Source organism: Zalophus californianus, chromosome 16 (genome assembly GCF_009762305.2).
Source record: "Zalophus californianus isolate mZalCal1 chromosome 16, mZalCal1.pri.v2, whole genome shotgun sequence".
NCBI classification, from domain to species: domain Eukaryota; kingdom Metazoa; phylum Chordata; class Mammalia; order Carnivora; family Otariidae; genus Zalophus; species Zalophus californianus.
In genome coordinates, this window is record NC_045610.1 from 31,347,990 (window position 1) to 31,361,903 (window position 13,914).

The 13,914-nt window shown below is 41.1% G+C and overlaps 1 protein-coding gene across 2 annotated transcripts in view; it reads right to left on the reverse strand.

Moving 5' to 3' along the window:
- TOM1L1 (target of myb1 like 1 membrane trafficking protein) overlaps positions 1-13,914 on the reverse strand; it is a 74,159-nt gene that overhangs the window by 53,111 nt on the left and 7,134 nt on the right. For both annotated transcript variants that reach the window (XM_027567589.2, XM_027567590.2), the window contains 2 exons: positions 2,069-2,218; positions 1,332-1,457 (listed from right to left, as the gene is read on the reverse strand). In XM_027567589.2, the coding sequence (XP_027423390.1) occupies positions 1,332-1,457; positions 2,069-2,218 (276 nt within the window). The remainder of the gene's footprint in view (positions 1-1,331; positions 1,458-2,068; positions 2,219-13,914) is intronic.

The following is a 13,914-nucleotide window of genomic DNA, read 5'->3' on the forward strand; positions in this document are numbered from 1 at the left end:
CTGGGTAGAAGGTGTTGGCCCAGAGTCAAGCATCAAGTGTGCTATCTGCCCAGCATTTTTTAAGAGTGCTAACAGTGTGCCCGTAATATAGTAAGTATTCAATAAAAGGTGGCTTTTATGATTAGTAACTAAATTATAATTTAATAAAGTGCTCTTAGTTTATACCAAGGATCTGCAAGATAAACTGCCATGTGAGATTATTGCTGCCCTCTCTTAGGTTTTTAAAAAGAAATGCTAAGTCAATTCATATCAAGTCTTTTTAGGCCACAACTGGCAAGATACCTCCTTCTCCCCTAAGGAATGCCTCTCAAAGTCAATTCCTCATTGCCAACTTTGAGCAGAGAACCCGAAGCACAGGGCTCAGGCCAGTGTTTTGACATTAAGGTCCAGAGAAGTCACCTAGAAATCTTATAAAAATGAGGAGTTTAATTTAGTAGATTCCAGCGGAATATGACTAACAAGCTTCCATATTATATATACCCCAAACCACATTTTGAGTAACAAGGTCCTACACCACCACTATATTATGCCTTGAAAGAAAGACTAAAAGGGGCATGGTGAACAGACTCATGGCAGGTACGAGGTTGGGGCAGGTGGCTAGTGGCCAGGGAACAGACTGTACAAGTAGAAGGGTTAGCTTTCTGGACAAAGCCTCCACAAAGATGAGACTTCTGGTATACACCTGAACTGCTTTTCCATCAAGCGAGGACTCACCAATCTACAGAAGGGAAGAATGACTGTTTTCACACTTAATGGAAATTACAGAGTTAAGAGCTGAACTGTAATTAGTACTCAAAGTATTACAAGTTCAAAACCTTATTTGCAAAAGTTATCATTAATACAAGACTCCCCGTGGTAGAGACCCTTGCCTGTCTAGCATAAGTTCTTTCTTTTGAAAATTGCCCCCTCCTCTGCTCTATCCAAATGATTTCCAGATGGAGCCACCATCTTCTTACATAACCTCAGTTAATTTGTTCCGAAGTAGGAAACCAACCCAGATTGGTCCCTTTTCCAAGGTTTTTGAGCTTGGAATCTGAAAAAGCTAAAGCTCTAACATGAAAATTTAAGACCTATGTTATCTACTATGTGGGAAAAGCTAGTCTGCAATGAGAGACAAGTCACATTTGAGTGGTTGGTTCCCTGTTGTTTCAAAGATCCAGTGAACACCAACCTTCTTGTGGCTTGGTTATTCTAGGAGATATTACAATGGCCTTCTCATAAATTCATCTTTTTGCTTAGATTTGGACAGAAGCGGGTTGTCCCTTTCAAAGAGAGAAGACTCAATGGAATATACTATCTAATTCTGTATGAGCTCAAGAAAGTCGTCCTACCTCTTGTCTTGCTGTTTCAGCCTCTGCATCTGAGGGAGGAAATTGAACACCTTTCTTGAGAAGGTCAAGGTACACTTCTTTCACTTCGCTGACATCCACACCTCCTGGGAAACCTTGCGACCAAGTCTGAATTCAAGAGATTGGTCCAGAGTTAAAACAGCAGCAAAATCAAAACACAATTTTTAAGCTGGTGACAGAAAATGAGAGGTTGACAATTATGTATCTTACTCAGAAAAAGCTGGTTTTGAACGCCACAGACAAAAATGTACGTTTTCAGAGACTAGAAAAACAATATATTTTTAATAATCAAATTCCCATGACTCAGCATTTTAAAGAAAGCCTGGAATAGGTACTAATTGTTTTTTTTGCTGTACTGAATCCAGAATTAATAGATTCTAAAATAGCATCAGTTCTTTTGCCAAATAACTTTGAAAGTAGTCCGCTGGGTACTCTAGAACATAGTTTGTGTGTCTGCCAAATAAATGTACACATTACTCTTTTTCTTACCTGACATGAATAAGATAGAAACTGAAAGAAAGTAGGGAGATAACTACAAATTTTTCAGAAAAAGGGCACCATGCCATCCCAAGAAATTATTATGACTCGGAGAATGAAAGAGTAAAATGCTCTCTGGCTTGATTCTAGGTCTGTAAGGATCACTAAGCCTATTGGGAGGTACATAATTAGAGCTCCCATCTTAGAGGTCTACCATCCTATAAAGCATACAATAGACTTACCTTGATGAGACTCAAGATTCTATTCTGAATGTCTAATGGCAAGGTGTATCTGGGGTTCAGCAGCTTAACCAGACTATCTTTAATGAATTCCTTCTTCACAATCAGAGATTGGAAACTTGGACCACAGTTCTGCATGCACATGTCAATAAGCTAAATTAGACAGAAAAAATAAAATCTAATTATATCTCTGGCAAAAACCACCTCCTAAATGTAAGGTAAAAATTGCTAAGTAATGAGTTCCACTGGCATTCCAACTAAACAGGATTTAGTGTCTACTAAAATCGATGGCAAAGCATTAGGTTCTGGGAATGTGAGGAAGGATGTAAGGCATGAAAGAATGGTCTGGATGATAAATTCCACAATCATCCTCGTCACAAACCTTTACGGATAGATAATTCACTAAGTGGTAATTTAGGGCCAGGTTGTCTTAAGACTTTTGGTGAAAGCTGGTCCTAAGTTGGCCTTTAAATAATAGCTAAGTACAAAGGAGTATAGAGTTATATTCCAGGCAGGAAAGCGGTATTTAAAGGAATGACTGAATGAATGAATGACAAAATATTTAAGTTATTAGGAGGAAAATGAGTACAGTGGTTTGTAGGGGCATCTCATGTAGGCAGACTGAGACACTGGGAAGGTGGTGTGGATAAAGTGTGGAGGGGCATCATGCAGACTGTACAGAAATGGATAGCAGTGATGGGGAAGAGTTTGGCCACTGCACTAAGAAGCCAGTGAAGGTTTTTTTTTTAAATTTTTTATTGTTATGTTAATCACCATACATTACATCATTAGTTTTTGATGTAGTGTTCCATGATTCATTGTTTGTGCATAACACCCAGTGCTCCATGCAGAACGTGCCCTATTTAATACCCATCAGCAGGCAAACCCACCCCCCCACCCCCTCCCCTCTAGAAACCTCAGTTTGTTTTTCAGAGTCCATCGTCTCTCATGGTTCGTCTCCCCCTCCGACTTACTCCCCTTCATTCTTCCCCTCCTGCTATCTTTTCTTTTTTTCTTAACATATATTGCATTATTTGTTTCAGAAGTACAGATCTGTGACTCAACAGTCTTGCACAATTCACAGCACTCACCATAGCACATACCCTCCCCAATGTCTATCACCCAGCCACCCCCTCCCTTCCACCCCCCACCACTCCAGCAACCCTCAGTTTGTTTCCTGAGGTTAAGAATTCCAAGGTCATATGATACACATCTTTCTCTGATTGACTTATTTCACTCAGCATAACACCCTCCAGTTCCATTCACGTCGTTGCAAATGGCAAGATCTCATTCCTTTTGATGGCTGCATAATATTCCATTGTGTATATATACCACATCCTCTTTATCCATTCATCTGTTGATGGACATCTTGGCTCTTTCCACAGTTTGGCTATTGTGGACATTGCTGCTATAAACATTGGGGTGCACGTACCCCTTCAGATCCCTACATTTGTATCTTTGGGGTAAATACCCAGTAGTGCAATTGCTGGATCGTATGGTAGCTCTATTTTCAACTGTTTGAGGAACCTCCATACTGTTTTCCAGAGTGGTTGCATCAGCTTGCATTCCCACCAACAGTGTAGGAGGGTTCCCCTTTCTCCACATCCCCGCCAACATCTGTCATTTCCTGACTTGTTAATTCTAGCCATTCTGACGGGTGTGAGGTGGTATCTCATTGAGGTTTTGATTTGGATTTCCCTGATGCCGAGCGATGTTGAGCACATTTTCATATGTCTGTTGGCCATTTGGATGTCTTCTTTGGAAAAATGTCTGTTCATGTCTTCTGCCCATTTCTTGATTGGATCATTTGTTCTTTGGGTGTTGAGTTTGAGAAGTTCTTTATAGATTTTGGATACTAGCCCTTTATCTGATATGTCATTTGCAAATATTTTCTCCCATTCTGTCGGTTGTCTTTCGGTTTTGTGGACTGTTTCTTTTGCTGTGCAAAAGCTTTTTATCTTGATGAAATCCCAACAGTTCATTTTTGCCCTGGCTTCCCTTGCCTTTGGCGATGTTTCTAGGAAGAAGTTGCTGTGGCTGAGGTTGAAGAGGTTGCTACCTGTGTTCTCCTTTAGGATTTTGATGGACTCCTGTCTCACGTTTAGGTCTTTCAAACATTTGGAGTCTATTTTTGTGTGTGGTGTAAGGAAACGGTCCAGTTTCATTCTTCTGCATGTGGCTGTCCAATTTTCCCAACACCATTTGTGGAAGAGACTGTCTTTTTGCCATTGGACATTCTTTCCTGCTTTGTCAAAGATGAGTTGACCATAGAGTTGAGGGTTCATTTCTGGGCTCTCAATTCTATTCCATTGATCTATGTGTCTGTTTTTGTGCCAGTACCATACTGTCTTGATGATGACAGCTTTGTAATAGAGCTGGAAGTCTGGAATTGTGATGCCGCCAGCTTTGCTTTTCTTTTTCAATATTCCTCTGGCTATTCTGGGTCTCTTCTGGTTCCATACAAATTTTAGGATTATTTGTTCCATTTCTTTGAAAAAAGTGGATGGTATTTTGATGGGGATTGCACTGAATGTGTAGATTGCTTTAGGTAGCATTGACATCTTCACAATGTTTGTTTCCAATCCATGAGCATGGAATGTTTTTCCATTTCTTTGTGTCTTCTTCAATTTCTTTCATGAGTATTTTATAGTTTTCTGAGTACAGATCCTTTGCCTCTTTGGTTAGATTTATTCCTAGGTATCTAATGGTTTTCGGTGCCATTGTAAATGGGATCGACTCCTTGATTTGTCTCTCTTCTGTCTTGTTGTTGGTGTATAGGAATGCCACTGATTTCTGTGCATTGATTTTATAGCCTGCTACCTGACTGAATTCCTGTATGAGTTCTAGCAGTTTTGGGGTGGAGTCTTTTGGGTTTTCCACATACAGTATTATATCATCTGCAAAGAGTGAGAGTTTGACTTCCTCTTTGCCAATTTGGATGCCTTTGATTTCTTTTTGTTGTCTGATTGCTGTGGCTAGGACTTCTAATACTATGTTGAATAGCAGTGGTGAGAGTGGACATCCCTGGCGCGTTCCTGACCTTAGGGGAAAAGATCTCAGCTTTTCCCCATTGAGAATGATATTCGCTGTACGTTGTTCATAGATGGCTTTAATGATATTGAGGTATGTACCCTCTATCCCTACACTCTGAAGAGTTTTGATCAAGAAAGGATGCTGTACTTTGTCAAATGCATTTTCTGCATCTATTGAGAGGATCATATGATTCTTGTTCTTTCTTTTGTTAATGTATTGTATCATGTTGATTGATATACGGATGTTGAGCCAACCTTGCAGCCCATAGATAAATCCCACTTGATCATGGTGAATAATCCTTTTAATGTACTGTTGGATCCTATTGGCTAGTATTTTGGTGAGAATTTTTGCATCCATGTTCATCAAGGATATTGGTCTGTAATTCTCCTTTTTGATGGGGTCTTTGTCTGGTTTTGGAATCAAGGTAATGGTGGCCTCCTAAAATGAGTTTGGAAGTTTTCCTTCCATTTCTATTTTTTGGAACAGTTTCAGGAGAAAAGGTATTAATTCTTCTTTAAATGTCTGATAGAATTCCCCTGGGAAGCCATCTGGCCCTGAGCTTTTGTTTGTTGGAGATTTTTGATGACTGCTTTAATTTCCTTAGTGGTTATAAGGTCTGTTCAGGTTTTCTATTTCTTCCTGGTTCAATTATGGTAGCTGATACATTTCTAGGAATGCATCCATTTCTTCCAGGTTATCTAATTTGCTGGCATGGAGCTGCTCATAATATGTTCTTATAATTGTTTGTATTTCTATGGTGTTGGTTTTGATATCTCCTCTTTCATTCATGATTTTGTTGACTTGGGTCATTTCTCTTTTCTTTGTGATAAGTCTGGCCAGGAGTTTATCAATCTTGTTAACTCTTTCAAAGAACTAGCTCCTAGTTTCGTTGACCTGTTCTACTGTTCTTTGGTTTCTATTTCATTGATTTCTGCTCTGATCTTTATAATTTCTCTTCTCCTGCTGGATTTGGGCTTTATTTGCTGTTCTTTCTCCAGCTCCTTTAGGTGTAGGGTTAGATTGTGTATTTGAGACCTTTCTTGTTTCTTGAGAAAGGCTTGTATTGCTATATCCTTTCCTCTCAGGACTGCCTTTGCTGTATCCCAAAGATTTTGAACAGTTGTGTTTTCATTTTCATTGGTTTCCAGGAATTTTTTTAATTCTTTAATTCCCTGGTTGACCCAATCATTCTTTAGTAGCTCTTTGGCTCCATGTATTTGAGTTCTTTCCGACTTTCCTCTTGTGATTGAGTTCTAGTTTCAAAGCATTGTGGTCTGAAAATATGCAGGGAATAATCCCAGTCTTTTGGTACCGGTTGAGACCTGATTTGGGACCTAGGATGTGATCCATTTTGAAGAATGTTCCATGGGCACTAGAGAAGAATGTGTATTCTGTTGCCTTGGGATGGAATGTTCTGAATATGTCTGTGAAGTCCATTTGGTCCAGTGTGTCATTTAAAGTCTTTATTTCCTTGTTGATCTTTTGCTTAGATGATCTGTCCATTTCAGTCAGGGGGGTGTTAAAGTCCCCCACTATTATTGTATTGTTGTCAATGTGTTTCTTTGCTTTTGTTATTAATTGCCTTATAAAATTGGCTGCTCCTATGTTAGGGGCATAGATATTTATAATTGTTAGATCTTCTTGTTGGATAGACTCTTTAAGTAAGATATAGTGTCCTTCTTCATCTCTTATTACAGTCTTTGTTTTAAAATCTAATTTGTCTGATATAAGAATTGCCACCCCAGCTTTCTCTTGGTGTCCATTAGCATGGTAAATTGTTTTCCACTCCCTCACTTTCAATGTGGGGGTGTCTCTGGGTCTAAAATGAGTCTCTTGCAGACAGCATATTGATGGGTCTTGTTTTTTAATCCAATGTGATAGCCTGTGTCTTGTGATTGGGGCATTGAGCCCATTTACATTCAGGGTATCTATTGAAAGATATGAATATAGTGCCACTCTATTGCCTTTAAGGTGACTGTTACTGTGTATTGTCTGTGTTCCTTTCTGATCTATGCTGCTTTTAGGTTGTCTCTTTGCTTAGATGACCCCTTTCAATATTTCTTGGAGGGCTGGTTTTGTGTTTGCAAATTCCTTTAGTTTTTGTTTGTCCTGGAAGCTTTTTACCTCTCCTATTGTCAATGATAGCCTAGCTGGATGTAGTATTCTTGGCTGCATATTTTTCTCGTTTAGTACTCTGAACATATCATGCCAGTCCTTTCTGGCCTGCCAGGTCTCTGTGGATAGGTCTGTTGCCAATCTAATGTTTCTACCATTGTAGGTTACATATCTCTTCTCCCTAGCTGCTTTCCGGATTTTCTCTGAGACTCGTAAATTTTACTATTAGATGTCGGGGTGTTGACCTATTTTTATTGATTTTGAGAGGGGTTCTCTGTGCCTCCTGGATATTGATGCCTGTTTCCTTCCTCACATTAGGGAAGTTCTCTGCTCTAATTTGCTCCAATATATCTTCTGCCCCCCTCTCTTTCTTCTTCTTCTGGGATCCCAATTATTCTTATGTTGTTTCGACTTATCGTATCACTCATCTCTCGAATTCTGCCCGTGATCCTGTAGTTGTTTCTCTTTTTCTCAGCCTCTTTATTTTCCATCATTTGGTCTTCTATATCGCTAATTCTCTCTTCTGCCTCATTTATCCTAGCAGTTAGTGCCCCCATTTTTGATTGCACCTCATTAATAACCTTTTTGATTTCGACTTGGTTAGATTTTAGTTCTTTTATTTCTCCAGAAAGGGTTTCTCTAATAACTTCCACGCTTTTTTCCAGCCCAGCTAGTATCTTTAAAGTCATGATTCTGAAGTCTAGGTCCGACATCGTACTAATGTCCATATTGAGTAGGTCCCTGGCAGAAGGTACTACCTCTTGTTCTTTTTGGTGAGGTGATTTTTTCGTCTTGTCATTCTGTCCAGAGGAGAATAGATGAATGAGAGAACAAAGTGCTAACAGGTTAACAACGTCCCCAGAAAATATACTCTAAACAAATCAGAAAAGTCCTGAAACCAGGGGAAAAGAAAGGGAAAGAAAGAATAAAGAGAAAAAAAAATAGAAAATGAAAAAGAAAAAGATAAAAACAAAAACAGAACATGATCAAATATGATCAGGCTAGTGCATAGATCAGTGCCACACACTAGATTTTTGGGTATATTTTGGTCTGTTAGAAGAAAGTGCCTCCTAAAATTTTAAAGGAAGAAAAACTTATATACGTACAAAATAAGGGTTGATACAATAAAGGGATGGAAGATGATTGTAAGGAAGAAAATTATAAAAGGTTTTATAAACGGAATTGATAAGAAGTTGTTTGAAAGAAGAAAGAAGAAGATTTAAAAAAAAAAAAAGAAAAAAAAAGGGAGAGACTGTGATCAGGCAGGAGACTAGAGCAAAGCCATACACTAGTGATTTAGGGTATATTTTGATCTGTTAGAAGAAATTATCTCAAAATTTTAAAGAACTTATATATATATGCCAAAAATAAGGGTAACTACTATGAAGGGATAAAATATGACTCTAAAAATGAAAAATAAAAAATGTTTTTTTAAAAAAAGGATTGATAAGATGTTGGTTGAAAAGGGGAAAAAGAATAATTCAAAAAGAAAAAACCAAAAAACAGTTAAAAAAATTAACTTTGAAAAACTAATGAATCATGGTAAAAAAGCCATGAATTCTATGTGCAGTGTTCCCCTAGTGGGGCGTTCTCCTGTTCTCCTTGATTGGTAAACTTGGTCTTGGCTTGCTGGCTGTTCGTGCTGATCTTCTGAGGGAGGGGACTGTTGCCGTGGTTCCCAAATGTCTTTGCCGGAGGCAGAGTTGCCCCACCCTTGTCGGTCCAGGCTAAGCAAGCTGCTCGGGTTTGCTCTCAGGAGCTTTTGTTCCCTGCAAGCTCTTGATACAGTTTTGGAAGACCAGGGTGAAAATGGTGGCCGCCCACTCTCTGCCCGGTGGAGCTGAGAACTCGGGGTCCCGCTCCTCAGTGCGCCCCCAGAGAAAAGCAGTCAATCACTCCCGTCTCCCCAGTCTCCGGCTGCACTCCATGCTCACCTGGCCTGTGACCGAGCGTTTCTATCTCTGGCACCTGACCCTGTGTGGAGTCTCCAAACCCAGCAGATCCCTGCGGTGTGCTCCCGTGCCGCTTCTCCCCGGGGAGGAAGGGGAGTCTCCCCGGCTCTGCTGCTTGTTGGGTCCCTGCTAGAGGCGCAGTGGCCCAACTGGGCCGGATCACCGTTTATTCGCAACCCCGAGCTGAGAGCCCGCACCTCGGCTCCGTCTCTGCAGCCAGCTTCCCTGCTCCCGATACCTGGGAGCTCTGCTGCACTCAGGCACCCCCGGTCTTTCTGTGACCCCGAGGGTCCTGAGTCCACACTGTCCCGCGAGGTTTCCACCTCCCGCTTAGCCACTGGAGTGACGTCCCTCAGTGTAACTGACTTCTAACAGTTCCGATTTTGTGCTCCGCGGCTCTATCACTTGCCAGAAGCAGCCAACAGAGTCCCCCTCCCCCGCCGTCTATCCTCCTGAATATCGCCTCGGATTCACTTCTCTGCACGTCCTACCTTCCAGTAAGTGGTCGCTTCTCTGTTCAGAGAGTTGTTGCTACTCTCTTCTGAGTTCGTAGGTGTTCTGAATGGTTTGATCCCTGTTCAGCTTAATTCCTGAGACCAGACGAAATCCAGGTCTCCTACTCCTCCGTCATCTTGCTCCGCCCCCCCCCCGAAGGGTTCTTGTTAGTTTGTCACCATCATACCTCTATTCTGAACTTGAGAGAAAGGTTAAGGACTGCAAAGTAATACTCTGGGAAGGTTTTCAAGCAGCACTTTACAAAGGGGACCTGGAAGGATGGAGAATACAGTAGGGACCTACTAGTCCTAGTCCCACTAGAACCAAGGCAGAAAGGCCTAAACCAGGGAGATATGGGTGCGAGGAAAAGAAAGACAGGAATCACAAAGGCAGAACTTTACAACTGACATGTGGCAGAAAAGGATGGCTGAATGTGATGCCGCTGTTATTCTGCATGAGATTGATGGCACCTTGGATGGAAATCTGGAAGTGGATGGAGTTGCAGGCTTGGTTTGGGGTAAAAATAAGGAGATGAATTTAATTTTTAATTTTTATTTTTTGAGAGAGAGCGAGCATGCGAGCAGGGCAGGGCAGGAGCACAGGGAGAGGGAGAGAGAGAGAATATTAAGCAGACTCCATGCTCAGCTCGGGGCTTGGTCTCACAACCCTGAGATTCAGACGCTTAACCAACTGAGCTACCTAGGCACCCAGATGAGTTGAATTTTAGACATTTTGAGTTTCAGAGTAGTATGGACTCTGTGTCCCTCCCAAATTCATATGTTGATATTCCTACTCCCTAATGTTGAGGGTATTTGGAAGTGCGTCTTTTGAGAAGTAATTAGATCATGAGCATGTAGCCCTGAGGAGTGAGATTAGTGCCCTTATAAAAAGGCACAAGAGATGATCTCTCCTGGCTGTGTGAGGATGCAATGACAAGATGGCCACCTATAAGCCAAAAAGTGGGCTCTCACCAGACACTGGATCTGCTGACACCTTGACCTTCATAGCTTGCAGAACTGTGAGAAGTAAATGTCTGTTGTTTACACCAGCCAGTAGGTGGTATTTTTGTAATAGCAGCCCAAGATGATGAAGGCAAAAGAGATGGTGGGACGTTCAAGTAGAGATGTTTAATGGAGCTATCCATGCACAGCTGCAGTTCAGGAGGGAGGCAGCCTAACATGAGAAACCAAGGCTGTGTGTGAGGAGCAGGGAAGAATGGCTAGAACACTGGGGTTCACCTATCACACCGGCCAGAAGAAACTCCATGAAAGCAACCAGAGAGCAACCAATGGAAACTGAAGCATAAAATATAGAGAACATAACATTGGGAAAGTCAAAAGAGGGCAATTTCTACAAGGATCATGTGTCAAAACAGAAAAGGATGTGAATGGAGAAAAACTCAGCTAGGTTTGTCAGTTAGTGGGATCATTAGTCCCCCTAGTGGGGTTGGGGGGCATTTTCAATTAAGCAACATGAGCAGAAGTAAGGCTAAGAAGAAAGGAACTGGCACTGAAGAACTGCATGCAGAAAGCAGATTTCTACAAGTGATCTAAAAACAAAGTTAAAACTCCATTTTCCATGCTGCCACTTCTCAGATTAGAGAGGTCACAGAAACCCATAATGGAACCAGGAGAGGTATGATCATCTCTGCAGAAAAGCAGCCCTGAAAATGGACACTCCACCCTGCTCTGTACTGTGTCAGTAGAATGGCAATACAAAAAGAAGGTATGAGAGCTGTGGTTTTAAGGGTATTGTGGCTAAGAAGGCAATCAGAAAATACAGAAACACATGCAGCTAGTTATCTGAAACACAGCAAATATTGATTTTTAAAGACTTATTTGAGAGCGTGCACGAGCTAGCGCACAAGTGGGGGGAAGGGGCAGAGAGAGAGGGAATCTCAAGCAGACTCCACTCTAAGTGCAGAGCCCAACGCGGGGTTCAATCTCAAGACCCTGAGATCACGACCTGAGCCGAAACCAAGAGAGGGACACTCAACTGACTGCACCACTAAAGCGCCCCTGAAACACAGAAAATATTTAAAGTGAAGGAAAATAAAAACAAAATCCAACCTATTGAGATAAGTTGTTTAGAGAAAGTTAAGTTGAAAAGTTGAATAATGAATGACTTTTGCTGGATGCATTATGATGAGTTATTAGGTGAAATACGGGGAGGAAAAGAACCCCTAGTTCAATGGGAATTTACAGAAATACTTCATCCAACCCATTAGGCAGTCTCATTAGGCAAGATAGCCTCCAAGTCTCACTTTCTCTAATAATGGTAAAACGAATGGGGAGTTTCTTGCTAAATATTTCACAAACCAATTTTTATCTTTGGATCACTCAGATTTTATGGTAATGGGTAACATTCTCAGGAGGTTACATGCATAAAATCAGAGTGTCAACATGAAATGCTGAGAAAGTTAACATCTGGAGATCACAAATCATGGCCCTTTGTGTTTTCCCACTGGAATCTAGAATTTCAGGACGAATTACTCCTAGCTCACCTCTTTCATTATATCACTGGTACCTCTTTCACCCCAGAGTCCACTGAGTATTGTGGCAAATTGGAAAAATCAATATGTTGCTTTTACACATTTTGAAATTGGGCTTTGGTATGATTTAGGTATTCAGACTGTGTTCAGATAACCTACCTTTGGAAATAGGACAACCAAGACACCGTAATCTCAGGGGGGATAGAGAACCTAGAACCCAAGGGACCAAGAGAGATTAAAGAGAGTAAGACTTCAGGCCTCACTAATCTCTGTTTGTGCTGGACTCAGATGTTGCTTATCATTCCAAGCCTCAGTCTTCTCATCTGTAAAATGAGCCATAATATCTCCCTTTAGAGACTTCTTGTAAGGCCTAATGAACTATGTATATGAAGAGGTGGACATGTAGCAGGACCTTAACAAATGGCAACTATTTTGATCATCTGTTTCCATGGACAATTTCCTATCAGGAGAAAATCTGTTGATTAGCTGATATAAGTCTTCTTCTTAGAAAGACTGGAAAAGGAGCCACTTGGTAGTTTTAGTTCTTGCAATAAATTTCTGAACCAAGCACAGTAAACCAGGCTTTGGGGCCATCCAGAGTTGAAGACCCCACCAAGGTATGGCCACGCTAGGGGATAAGCTCATTCTACAGTGAGCTCGTGGAGGAATGGACACATATTACACAAATTCTGAAGCCCCTACAGCTCACCACCTGGGTGGTGGTCCACAAAGGCCTATTAATTAATTGATTTCCAGGAACCTGTTCAACAGCTTTCCACTTGACAATAATATCTTGCTGAGACTTATCACAATTGACTCATTCAAAAGGTTAGCCTCTGGCTAAGAGTTATGAAGCTTGGTAACAAATTGCTTTTTAAAAAAATGAAACTACTGGCTTCTTGACAAAACTTCTCCACCAACTGATGGTAGGACATCACAGTGTAGTCCAATCCCATCAAACACCTAATCAAGGCTAACAAGTCTATGGAGAAACCAAATGACACATAATTCAAAGAACATTTATAATTGACTTTGACAGGCTCTCATCACTTCAGAGTAATAAAATGGTAGTGTCATATAAGGGTATTCATTTTTATTTATTTTTAGATTTTATTTATTATTTATTTGACAGAGAGAGACAAAGCGAGAGAGGGATCACAAGCAGGGGGAGAGGGAGAGGGAGAAGCAGGCTTCCTGCAGAGCAGGGAGCCCGATGTGGGGTTCGATCCCAGGACCCTGGGATCATGACCTGAGCTGAAGGCAGACGCTTAATGACTGAGCCACCCAGGTGTCCCTATGGGGATTCATTTTTAAAGAATTGTTTGGTAAACATTTAATTGCTTTCACAGACATTGGATGATTCTTTCTGTGACTAACTTCTCTCATAATTAAGTCTTGCTTAAGTTAATATTAAAGTTCATTCTGAAGCCATAAACACCTCTGCAATGCAGTGAGTAGTTAGAGGTGAGGTGACTGGGCAAATATGCAGGAGGCTATCAAGAGTCAAAGACCTATTTAAAGAAAACCCAAGAAGGGGCGCCTGGGTGGCTCAGATGGTTAAGCATCTGCCTTCAGCTCAGGTCATGATCCCAGAGTCCTGGGATCGAGTCCCGTATCGGGCTCCCTGCTCCACGGGAGCCTGCTTCTCCCTCTGCCTCTCTCTGTCTCTCATGAATAAATAAATAAAATCTTTAAAAAAAAAAAAAAAAAGGAAACCCAAGAAGTAGGTACCTTAACGAACTCTGATCCTAACAATGAGGAGC